At 38.8% G+C, this 14,193-nt stretch overlaps 1 protein-coding gene across 3 annotated transcripts in view; it reads left to right on the forward strand.

Moving 5' to 3' along the window:
- IL23R (interleukin 23 receptor) overlaps positions 1-14,193 on the forward strand; it is a 79,076-nt gene that overhangs the window by 22,570 nt on the left and 42,313 nt on the right. For all 3 annotated transcript variants that reach the window (XM_010850293.1, XM_010850294.1, XM_010850295.1), the window contains one exon: positions 11,161-11,321. In XM_010850293.1, coding sequence (XP_010848595.1) covers positions 11,161-11,321 — 161 coding nt within the window. The remainder of the gene's footprint in view (positions 1-11,160; positions 11,322-14,193) is intronic.

Here is a 14,193-nt window from a genome sequence, read left to right on the forward strand (position 1 = left end):
ACGCTGGACTGGAAGAAACACAAGCTGGAATCAAGATTGCTGGGAGAAATATCAATAACCTCAGACATGGAGATGACACCACCCTTATGGCAGAAAGTGAGGAGGAACTCAAAAGCCTTTTGATGAAAGTGAAAGTGGAGAGTGAAAAAGTTGGCTTAAAGCTCAACATTCAGAAAATGAAAATCATGGCATCTGGTCCCATCACTTCATGGGAAATAGATGGGGAAACAGTGTCAGACTTTATTTTTTTGGGCTCCAAAATGACAGCAGATGGTGACTGCAGCCATGAAATTAAAAGACGCTTACTCCTTGGAAGGAAAGTTATGACCAACCTAGATATCATATTCAAAAGCAGAGACATCACTTTGCCAACAAAGGTCTGTCTAGTCAAGGCTATGATTTTTTCCAGTGGTCATGTATGGATGTGAGAGTTGGACTGTGCGGAAAGCTGAGTGCCAAAGAATTGATGCTTTTGAACTGTGGTGTTGGAGAAGACTCTTGAGAGTCCCTTGGACTGCAAGGAGATCCAACCAGTCCATTTTGAAGGAGATCAGTCTTGGGTGTTCTTCGGAAGGACTGATGCTAAAGCTGAAACTCCAATAATTTGGCCACCTGATGTGAAGAGTTGACTCATTGAAAAAGACTCTGATGCTGGAAGGGATTATGGGCAGGAGGAGAAGGGGACGACAGAGGATGAGATGGCTGGATGACATCACCAACTCGATGGGCATGAGTTTGAGTAAACTCCAGGAGTTGGTGATGGATGGGGAGGTCTGGCATGCTGTGATTCATGAGGTCACAAAGAGTCGGACACGACTGAGTGACTGAACTGAACTGAACTGAACTTGTGTACAATGTCATGAACTTCTATCCATAGTTCTTCAGGCACTCTGTCTACCATATCTAATCTCCTGACTCTATTTATCACGTCTACTGTATAATCATAAGGGATTTGATTTAGGCATACTTGAATGGTCTAGGGGTTTTCCTTACTTTCTTCAATTTAAGCCTGAATTTTGCCATAAGGAACTGATGATAAGAGCCTGATGATATGACAGTCAGCTCCCGATCTTGTTTTTACAGACTGTATGGAGTTTCTCTATCTTCAGCTACAAATAATATAATTAGTCTGATTCCAGTATTGACCATTAGGTGATGTCCATGTGTAGAGTTGTCTCTTGTGTTGTTGGAAGAGGGTGTTTGCTATGACCAGTGCGTTCTCTTGGCAAAACTCTGCTAGCCTTTGCCCTGCTTCATTTTGTACTCCAAGGCAAAACTTGCCTATTACTTCAGGTATCTCTTGACTTCTTACTTTTGCATTCCAGGCCCCTATGATGAAAAGGACATCCTTTTTTGGTGTTAGTTCCAGAAGGTCTTGTAGGCCTTCATAGAACCATTCAACTTCAGCTTCTTTGGTATTAGTGCTTGGGGCATAGACTTGGATTACTGTGATGTTGAATGATTTGCCTTGCAAACGAACTGAGATCATTCTGTTGTTTTTGAGATTGCATCCAAATACTGTATTTTGAACTCTTTTGTTGACTATGAGGGCTACTCCATTTCTTCTAAGGTGTTCTTGCTCATAGTAGTAGATAAAATCGTCCTCTGAATTAAATTTGCCCATTCTGGTCGATTTTAGTTCACTGATTCCTAAAATGTCGGTGTTCACTCTTGCCATCTCCTGCTTAACCATGTCCAGTTTACCTTGATTCATGGGTCTAAAATGTCAACTCCTATGCAATATCATTTTTTACAGCATCAGATTTCACTTTCACCACCAGACATGTGCACAACTGAGCGTGGTTTCTGCTTTGGTCGAACCTCTTCATTCTTTTTGGAGCTACTTTTCTGCTCTTCCTCAGTAGCATATTGGGCACCTACTGACCTGGTAGGCTCATCTTCCTGTACCATATCTTTTTGCTTTATCATACTGTTCATGGGTTCTCAAGGCAAAAATACTGGAGTGGTTTGCTATTCATTACTCCAGTGGACCAGGTTGTGTCAGAACTCTTCACTATGATCTGTCCGTCTTACATGGCCCTCCACTGCATGGCTTATTGCTTCACTGAGTTACGCAAGCCCCTTCGCCACAACAAGGCTGTGATCCATGACGGTGAGGTCATATGCTAAGTCAGTTTAAACTTTTGAGGAACTGCCACACTCTTTTTTTAATTGAAGTATAGCTGCTTTATAGTATTTTGTTAGTTTCAGGTGTACCACATAATGATTCAATATTTTTATGGGTCATACTCCATTTAAAGTCATTACAAAATAATTGCTGTATTTCCCTATGCTATACAATATATTTTTGATGTTTATTTATGTTATAGATAATAGTTTGTATCTTAATCTTATACCCCTATCTTGTCCCTTCCCTCTCTCCTCTCCCTACTAGTAACCACTAGTTTGATTTCTATATCTGTGAGTCTATCTCTTTTTTTGTCATATACATTTGTTTTAGATTCTGCATATAAATGAAAACAGATTTCTCTTTGTCTGACTTATTTCACTGAGCATAATACTCTCTAGGTCCAAACACACTGTTACAAATGGCATAATTTCATTCTTTTTTATGTCTGAGTAATATTCCATTGTGTGTGTGTATATATATATATATATGGACATCAGGATGCATGTCTCTTTTTGAATGAGTGTTTTCATTTTCTTTCAATATATATTCAGCAGTGGAATTCCTGAATGATATGTTAGTTTTAGTTTTTTGAGGAAACTCCATACTGTTTTCTATAGTGGCTGCACCAATTTTCAATCCCACCAACAGTATACTAAGGTTTCCTTTTACTCATATCCTTGCCAACATTTGTTATTTGTAGAGTTTTTGGTAATAACCATTCTGACAGGTGTGAGGTGATATCTCATTGGTATTTGGTGGAAGAGAGAGTTGTTGGGCTTCTTTGATCTTGCCATGTAGCTTGTGGGGTCTTAGTTCTCCGTCCTGGGATCGAACCCAGGCCCTTGGCAGAGAGTGTGGATTCCTAACCAATGAATCACCCCGGTGCATTCCCTCTCATTAATGTTTTGATTTGCATTTCTCTAATTATTAGCACTGGGCTTCCCAGGTGGCTCAGTGGTAAAGAATCTGCCTGCCAATGTAGGAGATGCAGTTTCGATCCCTGGGTTGGGAAAATCCCTTGAAGGAAATGACAACCCACTCTGGTATTCTTGCCTGGGAAATCCAATGGGCAGAAGAGCCTGATGGGCTACAGTTCATGAGATCACAGAGTCAGACATGACTTAGCGACTGAGCACGCATGCAATGACTAGCAATGTTGAGCATTTATTCATGTGCCTATTGATTACCTGTATATCTTCTCTGGAAAAATGTCTATTCAGGTCTTCTGCCCATTTTTATACTGCTATGCTGTTTTCTAAAGAAGTCACATCAGGGGAGTTCAGGATAGGGGGACACATGTGCACCCATGGCTGATTCATGCAGACATATAGCAAAAACCCCTACAACATTGTAAAGTAATTATACTCCAATTAAAATAAATTAGTTAATTAAAAAAATTATTTAAAAAAAGGAGCCACACCATTACATTCCCACCAAGGATTCCAACCTCCCCACATTCTTGTCAATATTTGCTATTATCTTGTTGATTATTGTCACCATAGTGAGTATGGTTTACTTCTCTCAAATCTTGCTAATATGCCTTCTTGGATTCCTGGCAATGAGACTGTGTTGTAAACTTGAAATAGGCATAACACAATTTGAAAAAATATGTTTCTTAAAAAACACTTGTCGACCATGCATAATTTCCTATTTAGTATCATTAAAATGTTCTCACAATTTTATAAGATTATTATACATCTCTTTAAAAGCCATTAATGCATTGACAATTATATATGTCTAAATTATTTATACATGGTGGTTTTTAAGGGACATATCTACTTTATCAAGTGAGGGTTATTTATAGTAGTTATGAGGACTGAAATTGTTCTCGGTACTCAAAAAGTCACTTTGAAAGTCTGAAGACTAGGTTTATTAAAGAGTTAACTGTCAAAAATATCCATTGGAAAGAGCATGAGCTTTAGACTTTAATGTTTGATTTCCAGTTTGCAGACTTATCAGTTAGAAGACTTTAATGGTACAAATATCTGAAAACCCAAGTGCAATGACCCAAACAGACAAGGCTTTATTTATGTCAAGCCATTGGCAGTAGGTAGTGCAGAGCTAGTGTGTTAATTCAATTGTACTCCAAGGACCCAGGCTCTTTCTATCTTTCTTCTTTGCAGTCTTTAGAACATTGACCCTAGTCCTCGGGTGCTGCACATCCAGGCTTCTCATCCAAGTTTCAGGCAGGAAAGTAGTGAAAGGAAAAGGAAATTCTCCCATGGACTTCTACTTGCATCTCATTGGCCAGAATTGAATTACACATCTACTCTATCTGGACGGGAACCCAGGAGAAGGGTATGGTGGATGCAGTTCAGTAATCTAACAGTATCTGCCACAGTTGCTAGCTGAGTGACCTTGGAAAATTTGTTTAGCTTCGCTAAGCCCTAGCCTCCTGAAAAATGAGTATAGGTAATACAAAACTAAGTATTATAAAACTTATAAGAAAGCAAATTATAAGAAAAGGCTCACAAATAGGAAATGCTTAGAAACTGACAAAAAGATGATGTTAGAGTGTTAGAACATTATGATGAAACTCAAGACTGACTCTCTAGACTTTTTTGATTCATTCTAAAATCAAAACCTGACTGATTTGGGAGAGAAGATGAATGCAAAGCCATAAAAATGATCACTTACAGATTATTGTAAGCAATAACTTTATTTACTTTCTTTTCAAGTAATAATAACTTTAGACAGATGACTATCTAGAAAGAATGTCAAACGTGGTCTAATAAGTAAGACTAATTTTCAAGCTGGTGTACATACATCAATAGTAAAGTCACTCATTTTAAAGTCATTCAAACTAGAAGCGTAAACTCAATGTGGGCAAGAATTTTTGCTTGCTTTGTTTACTGCTATCTTTCTTTAGCCTAGGATGAGGCCTGGCATCTAGAAAGTGCTCAATAAACATGTGTTGAGTGATCATTCTGACAATTAGAAATGGACATTTCCTGTATCCTCCCTTCACAATCAAGTTGAATAATAATAATACAAGGTCCTATATATTAAAAAGGTATTTTTTCATGTCTTTTCTGAAACTGAGAGTAAATTATAGCCAAGCTTAGGCAAATCTAACCCAAATTCTAAATTGACTGAGTCCAGATTAGTGGAATTTTATTGTATCTTAAAAAGGACATAAAGGATGTGAAGTGATAGCATAAAAATGAATGTATTCCTCTAGCAAATTCAAAGAATGAGCTCCTGTAACCACAGACAAATTGGAAAAGAAAACAGACATCTGTTCATCTCACAATTAATTAAAAACACATCCATGAACTGAGAAAAATTACAGAAATCCATTTCTAACTAATGATTAAGGTCTTTCCCCCCTAGGAAAAAGGTGACTTATAATGAATTTTCTGGTTGAGGGTAGTATCAGATTTAAAAAGGTTCTTCTTTTTAATACCCTGAGAACTCAGAACCTTGAGTTCTCAGGGTATTTTCTACTTTGGCAGTTGCGTAGATATCAGCATTTGCAAGGTTTCACTTCCAGCTCCTGTGGTTCTATTTTCCAGTAAAATCATGTACAGAGAGAGGCATTTCACCTCAGCCCACCTACTTGTTTCCACAGTGGCAGAAAGATGGCATTCCCTCCATGGGAGCAGTGGGGCCATCAGGGCCTCCAGATGGTGTGGGGTTGAAGTTGTAAAGCAGAGGAATTGTGTCTATGTTGTTTCAAGAATCTTCTTTCTGTACAGGACTTCTCTAGTGACTCCACCAGCATGACCTTTCACATACCCTTCTCAACCCCTTTGTATTTTGCTAAGTATTGCACCAATGGGTGGTGATAGAAAAAAACCAAACCAAACAAACAAACAAAAATAAAACCTCTGCTATTAAGCATCTACTGTTGTAGCCACGCATTCCAGGAAACAAACTCACTCAGAAGGACAGTGCAGATAGTGGAGTGCAGTTTATTATACCGGCAGGTCCAAGGCCAAGTCTCCTCCTAGCCAAGGACCCCGACCAGTTTTTGTGAAAACCTTATATACCCTAAGAGTACTTGCTCAAACCCACCTCCCCCAATTCCTAGAAACTAGTCTGGAAAAGATAAAAGAGAGATACGATCAAGGTTAGCCCATGATTCATGTGTCACAAGACTAGATAAACAGTGGACATTTATCAATAGGACTGTGGTCATATCCCGATAAACATAATGGAATTTACGACTTTGTTCTGTTACAGAGATAATTAGCATATTCTTTTAGGCAATGGAGAGCCCAAGTACAAGTCCTGAGGCTGTTTTATCGGGGGTCTGGTGTTCCACTGGTATGCCATTTCTATAGACACTGGGCACAAAGTTCAGAGTCCATTGGGAGAGTGACCATACATGTAGCCTAATGTTCACAGCCTGGCCTGAGATGGAGTCCAGCTCTGTCTGTTTCCTCCTTCACTACTTACTGTTGTCCTGTTACCCTCAACAGCTACATGTAAATATGTTCTTTCTTTATCATGGAAGCTCTTGCAATATCTGGCATGGTACTCAGTAAATACTTGTTGAATGAAAATGAGTGCCTGGTGGCCCTTCATTCTATTTTATTCAAGTCAATTTAACAAATATTTATTTAGAATTTCATGTCTTCTCAGAACTATGTTAAATGCTAGAAAACTTTTAAAAAATAGACAACATCTCTGTGCATGACAAGATCATAAACTATTTAGAATAACACCAATAGTATATTTTCTTGTACCATGAGAGACCAATAGGGTCTTTTAGTTTTAATAAGACCCTTAAAATCAATTGTTACTCTTCTACTTCATAAGACCTGTTTGCTTTTGCCACATGTTTCTCTCTATATTCATATTCATAATAGCCAGACAGAGTTCTTAAATATAATTCCAAATATATTTAAGGCTGTGATGTTATATTTCTACTGAGTTCTTTTAGGACTTAAAAATCAGTTCATATATTAAAATCCATCTTCTCACTGGTTCTACACCAGTGCTTGGAGAGCTAATTGTGGCTGGGAACAAATACAAACTTACTGACTGATATTACTTTATATTCATGATCACTCACTTCAACTGAGCCCAGATAGCTACCCAGTAGTCCTGTGGAACTTCACTGGTCAAGTCACTCCCCCACTAACCAGGCAATTATTTTGTTACTGTTTCATCTTTGGTTTCCAACATCTTCTCCCCCTTCTCACTCTCTGTTGATGACTAACTTCCTATTTCATTGAGAAAATAAGAGTTATAAGAAATACCACAACCTCCCTCATCTGATGACACACTGACATCTGTACCCCACACTTGGTCTTCCCTTCTATTACTGTGGATGAACTACCACTGCCCTGAGGCCAGCTCTCCACTAAAGACTAGATCTTTCTCTGTCTGCCTGCTAGAGGACATCGCTCCAACAATACTCCTTCCTTTCTTCTGTATCATCACCTTTTCTATCTTTACTGGATCTCCTCATCAGCTTTCAAAATGCTGTAGCATCTACCTTCCCTAGGCACCCCCTTCCACTAATTTATCTCTCTGCTCCTTCATATGGCAAACTCTTCAAAAAGAGCTGTTTGTACTTTCCACCTCTACTTCCTCTCTTTTCATCCTCTCTTTAATCTTGTCAAGCTTTGCCTTCCACCTCCAGGTCTTATCAGTGTTGCTAATGACGTTCCCATTGCAGATGCAACAGTTTATTCTCAGTTCCTACCTTCCTTTTCAGGAAGGGTAGATTTATTATCAGGAACATTTAACTTAACTTTTTACTTCCTTCTTTGATCTTCCAGGACAGCACTCCCTTTTGGTTCTTCCTGAATGCTTTTTCTCAGTTTCTTTTGTCAATTCTCCTTCATTCTAGTAAAGTAATATCAATAACCCTCAGATAAGCAGATGACACCACCCTTATGGCAGAAAGTGAAGAGGAACTAAAGAGCCTCTTGATGAAAGTGAAAGAGGAGAGTGAAAAAGTTGGCTTAAAGCTCAACATTCAGAAAACTAAGATCATGGCATCTGGTCCCATCACTTTACGGCAAATAGATGGGGAAACAGTGGAAACAGTGTCAGACTTTATTTTTCTGGGCTCCAAAATCACTGCAGATGGTGACTGCAGCCATGAAATTAAAAGACGTTTACTCCTTGGAAGGAAAGTTATGACCAACTTAGACAGCATATTAAAAAGCAGAGACATTACTTTGCCAACAAAGGTCCGTCTAGTCAAGAATATGGTTTTTCCAGTGGTCATGTAAGGATGTGAGAATGTAAGGATGTGGACTGTGAAGAAAGCTGAGCACTGAAGAATTGATTCTTTTGAACTGAGAAGATTCTTGAGAGTCCCTTGGACTGCAAGGAGATCCAACCAGTCCATCCTAAAGGAGATCAGTCCTGGGTGTTCATTGGAAGGACTGATGTTGAAGCTGAAACTCCAATACTTTGGCCACCTGATGAGAAGAGATGACTCATTGGAAAAGACCCTGATGCTGGGAAAGATTGAGGGCAGTAGGAGAAGGGAACGACAGAGGATGAGATGGTTGGATGGCATCACCGACTCAAGGAACATGGGTTTGGATGGACTCCGGGAGTTGGTGATGGACAGGGAGGCCTGGCATGCTGGGTTTCATGGGGTCGCAGAGAGTTGGACATGACTGAGTAACTGAACTGAACTGAATAGTGATCCAGAGCTCTGTTCTAGGACCTCTTATTATATTTATCTACATTCATTATCTAAAAGATCTCAACCAAATTTATGCTGTAAAACTCCCTAATCTGTACCTCCAGTCCATATCTCCATATCTCTTGAGCTGCAGCCAAATTTTACCTAACTTCATACTCAGTGTTTCCTCTTAATGTCCAAAAGCTAATATTTTCAAAACCAAATACTTAGTTCCCTCTCCTCAGACTCATGTTCCCTATCTCAGTAAGTGGCAACTCCATCCTTTGCAATATTCAAGTTAAAAATCACTGGAGTCCTCCTGGATTTCTTTCTACTATGCCCCCATTTAACTGACAGAAAAACTTATCGCATCTATCTTTAAAAAACTAATTTCTTTTCACTGCCTCGTCCAAGCCAGGTCATCTCTCATCTGGGTTAGTAAACTGGTGCTCTAGCCTCCACCTTTGCCCTGCTATAGACTGCTGCTGCTGCTAAGTCACTTCAATTGTGTCCGACTCTGTGCAACCCCATAGACGGCAGCCCACCAGGCTCTTCTGTCCATGGGATTCTCCAGGCAAGAACACTGGAGTGGGTTGCAATTTCCTCCTCCAATGCATGAAAGTGAAAAGTCAAAGTGCTATAGTCTATTATTCACAAATAGTCAGAGTAATCTTTTTCACACACACATCTCAGATGTTACTCCTCTGTTCAGTCTCCCGTTTCACTCAGAGATCCTTCCATGGCTCTATGTGATGTTACAGTGCCTTATAAATCTCCTCTCATCTAGGACTCTCTGATCTCATCTCATTCCTTCCCATCTCCTTCAGTCTACCAAACCTTAATGACCTCCTTACTGTTCTTGAACAGGACGGACAAGGACCTGCCTCAGGACCTTTGTGCATCACCTACAATGCACTTCCTCCAGAAAGGCATAATTCTTGATTCTGTACTGCTTCAGCACTACCTTCTCAGATTCTCAGACATGTCTTCCCTTATCTTCCTCTCTAAAAAGATCCCCCCTCACCCCTACTCCTAGCATTTCCTAACCCCCTTCCTTTTTCCTTCTGAATGTTTATCAACACAAGACATATAATATATGTATTTGTGTGCTCTACAAAGGTTGAGACTTTACCTTTTCTGTTCATTATGGTAGCTCCAGTGTCTAAAGTAGTGCTTAGAATACAGTGGGTGTTAAATGTTAAATAACTGTTGAATGAATGATTACATTTTAAAAGATACTATTTATCATTATTACCATAAATCAGCAGTGTCTACAGAAAATTTATTAACTGCAACAAGGACTAGGTGCAATGGAAACTTCAGAAAAATATAAATCATACTAATTCCCCTCAACAAATAATCTGTTATATATATTAATTAGCACAGGGAAAAAAAACAGAAGACATTTTGAAACTTTGTACTATACAGTTGTATGCAAAAATTGTCCTAAAGTTTAGTCAGTCATTTTGATTGGATTTTTCATCTAAAATAGTGCTTTGTGGTCTAGGTGCTAATATGAGGGTAGACTTTAAAAGAAGAATTAAATTACCTAGTAGCTATAGTTAATGTCGGTCTGAGAATACATTTCCATTTTGACTTGTGGTCTCAATATGTGTGATGAAAGAATTACCCACAAACCAATAAGAACATGTATGTGGTTTTCTCTAACTGAAAAATATTCAAAGATGCCCTACTTACTACTTACACAGTTGCCATTCTCTTATTTTCACATTTGAATACTTATTTAACACAAAAGTTAGCATTCCTTATTACAAAGCCTTGGCATGGAACTCCTATTCAATGTCCCTTCCCAGAGGGAGTTCACTTAGTTTAAACTATGTCCAGTGCTGACTTCCCCAAAGAGGCACAATAGGCACACCCAGGGCCTGCCATACCTTCAGAAATCTATGAAAATGTTTAATTTCACTTGAAATCACAAGAAAAAAATGAACCATTAGGCCAAAGAAAGCGTTTTAACATGTGACATTAATATATTTACTTTTATATCAACAGTTGTAAAATATAATCTATATGAATATATATTCATGTAAGTGCTCATGCATGCTCAGTTGCTCAGTCATGACTTTTTGTGACCCCATGGGCTGTAGCTTGCATATACATATATAAACAATATATATATAAACATAAACATTATATATATATATATATATATATATATGTAAAGACATACCTACACATATACAAACTTTTTAATCTTACTTGCAAAAGGGGTTTATGAAGGTAAAGGTGCCTAGTGCCCATGAAAGCCACACTGTGACCCTGGATGGTCTTGATTATGTTTTCAAAAATGAAACAAATTTTGATTCATTTAAGTGAAAGTGCATTCTGCAAGCAAGCTAAAAAGACAGCATCAAAAAATTGAGGAATTATTAATTCAACATAACTGGTGATCATAATCTTTCTTTTTTTTAAGTTTAGAGACAGAAGAAGAGCAAGAATATCTCACTTCAAGTTACATTAACATCTCCACTGATTCATTGCAAAAGGGCAAGAAGTATTTGGTTTGGGTCCAAGCTTCAAATGTTCTGGGCATGGAGAAGTCGAAACAACTACAAATTCATCTGGACGATATAGGTAAAGAATAAAAAATTCTGTAATGTCTTTACAAATAAACAACTAATTTGCGCTGACCTAATCAAATGAAGTTGAGATCTGAAAGGAGTTACCCTAAAGGTCCCCAAAAATCATGATAAAGAAAATAAGCATTACCCATAACCCGCTGCCTGAGACAAGTCAAAGATAAGTGAGGCTGCCTTTGTTTTATATATCCTTCCAGTCTTATTTCTACATGGGTATGTCTTTCAGAATATTTATTGAGAATTTCTTATGTTCAAGCATAGTTCTAAGGGCTGGGGAGAAAAAGACAGACAAGGAAGGTACTTGCTTGCAATCTACTGGGGATGATGGAAACGAATAAGGATTATAATAAAGTGTGATGAGTCTTATGTTGTGAGAATTACAGTATACTGCTATATACACTATTTTTAAAGTTATGTTTTTGTTTGAAAAGTTCTACAAAAAAACATAGAAAACTGTGGAGAATTATGTAGACATCTCTGTGTATACCAGCCAGATTAAAATTTTAATATTTTTTGTGAAAGGTATTTTAGAACTTGCCTTTTAAAAAAATTACAATATAGAATAAATATTTCTATTAATTCAATCTACAAGCTTGTTTTTAATTAAAATCTTTAATTATCCCTTATTACTGTTCTCAGTTTTTCACCATCATAAACTATACTGCCATGGACAACCTTTAGGCTGAATTTTTACATAGTAGTTGTTTTTCTCCTTAAGATAAATTCCAAAAAGTAACTGCCCTTTAGCCTTTTACATTTACATTCTAATCCTAAAGCCAGAGTTCAGCCAAAGAGCACCAAGTGTGAATCCCCTTCTCGTTGCAGATTCTAGTGCCAATTACCCCTGTTTTTATTATTAAAGACAATTTCAGTAGCAAACACATGGCCCACTTCTTCAGCACTAACTGCTTTTATATACATTATCTTGTTTAATCCTTGCTGCTGCTGCTGCCGCCAAGTCGCTTCAGTCATGTCCGACTCTGTGCGACACCATAGATGGCAGCCCATCAGGCTCTGCCGTCCCTGGGATTCTCCAGGCAAGAATGCTGGAGTGGGTTGCCATCTCCTTCTCCAATTGTTTAATCCTTACAACAACTCTATTTTGTAGAAGATAATGTAATTTATACGTGAGGAAACCAAGCTGAGGTGGCATGAGGCAAGTTGAGGCTGCAGAGCTAGGAAGCCTCTAGTTCCAGGATCCTCAACTCCTAACCTGTCTTTGTTTAAAAGCACATTGCAGCCGGTCGCGGTGGCGCGCGCCTGTAGTCCCAGCTACTCGGGAGGCTGAGGCTGGAGGATCGCTTGAGCTCAGGAGTTCTGGGCTGCAGTTCGCTATGCCGATCGGGTGTCCGCGCTAAGTTCGGCATCAATATGGTGACCTCCCGGGAGCGGGGGACCACCAGGTTGCCTAAGGAGGGGTGAACCGGCCCAGGTCGGAAACGGAGCAGGTCAAAACTCCCGTGCTGATCAGTAGTGGGATCGCGCCTGTGAATAGCCACTGTACTCTAGCCTGGGCAACATAGCGAGACCCCGTCTCTTAAAATAAATAAATAAATAAATAAAATAAAATAAAAGCACATTGCAATGTGTGTGACAACTTTCCTGCTGATTAACGATTTAGGGGATGTGACACCTCTCAGGATACAGCATGAGTATCCTTGGGGGACTACTGGAGTCTTCTGTTGGAACTAATATCTCAATGTCTCAACTATCACAATAGGATTGGTCTGAAAAGCTGTGCTTAGGCTATGAATATTGGCTTTGAAAACAAACACTGCTAACTATGGAGCTGAATAGTAACTCCACTGTATTGTATATTCTTGGAGTTATAGTTCTCTGGATCGTGATCTACACACTTTTGTAAGTTTACATTTTGAGGTAGTATACAGTCATAGTATGTGCGGGCTCAGTTGCTTCAGTTGTGTCCAACTCTTTGTGACCCTAGGGACCGTAGCCTGCCAGGCTCCTCCATCCATGGGATTCTCCAGGCCAGAATACTGGAGTGCCATTCCCTCCTCCAGGGTATCCTTGCATCCCAGGAATCAAACCCATATCTCTTGCATCTCCTGCATTGCAAGCAGATTCTTTACCAGCTGAGCTACCTGGGAAGCCCTAAAAACAGGTTCCTCTCAATGGATTAATAATGGTTAAAAGTTATCATGTTAAGTATCATTTTGGCAGTATTCATTATTAGGAACGAGATTAATATTAGTAGTATTACTGCTATTATTATCATTGTTATTACAATCTTAGTGTATCCATTTACTAAACACCTATGGTCCTCGAATAGCCAAAGCTATCTTGAGAAAGAAGAATGGAACTGGAGGAATCAACCTTCCTGACTTCAGGCTCTACTACAAAGCCACAGTCATCAAGACAGTACAGTACTGGCACAAAGACAGAAATATAGATCAATGGAACAAAATAGAAAGCCCAGAGATAAATCCACACACATATGGACACCTTATCTTTGACAAAGGAGGCAAGAATATACAATGGATTGAAGACAATCTCTTTAACAAGTGGTGCTGGGAAAACTGGTCAACCACTTGTAAAAGAATGAAACTAGAGCACTTTCTAACACCATACACAAAAATAAACTCAAAATGGATTAAAGATCTAAATGTAAAACCAGAAACTATAAAACTCCTAGAGGAGAACATAGGCAAAACACTCTCCAACATATATCACAGCAGGATCCTCTATGACCCACCTCCCAGAATATTGGAAATAAAAGCAAAAATAAACAAATGGGACCTAATTAACCTTAAAAGCTTCTGCACAACAAAGGAAACTATAAGCAAGGTGAAAAGACAGCCTTCAGAATGGGAGAAAATAATAGCAAATGAAGCAACTGACAAACAACT

The sequence above is a fragment of the Bison bison genome, unplaced genomic scaffold (genome assembly GCF_000754665.1).
Source record: "Bison bison bison isolate TAMUID 2011002044 unplaced genomic scaffold, Bison_UMD1.0 scf7180017864290, whole genome shotgun sequence".
In the NCBI taxonomy this organism is placed as follows: domain Eukaryota; kingdom Metazoa; phylum Chordata; class Mammalia; order Artiodactyla; family Bovidae; genus Bison; species Bison bison.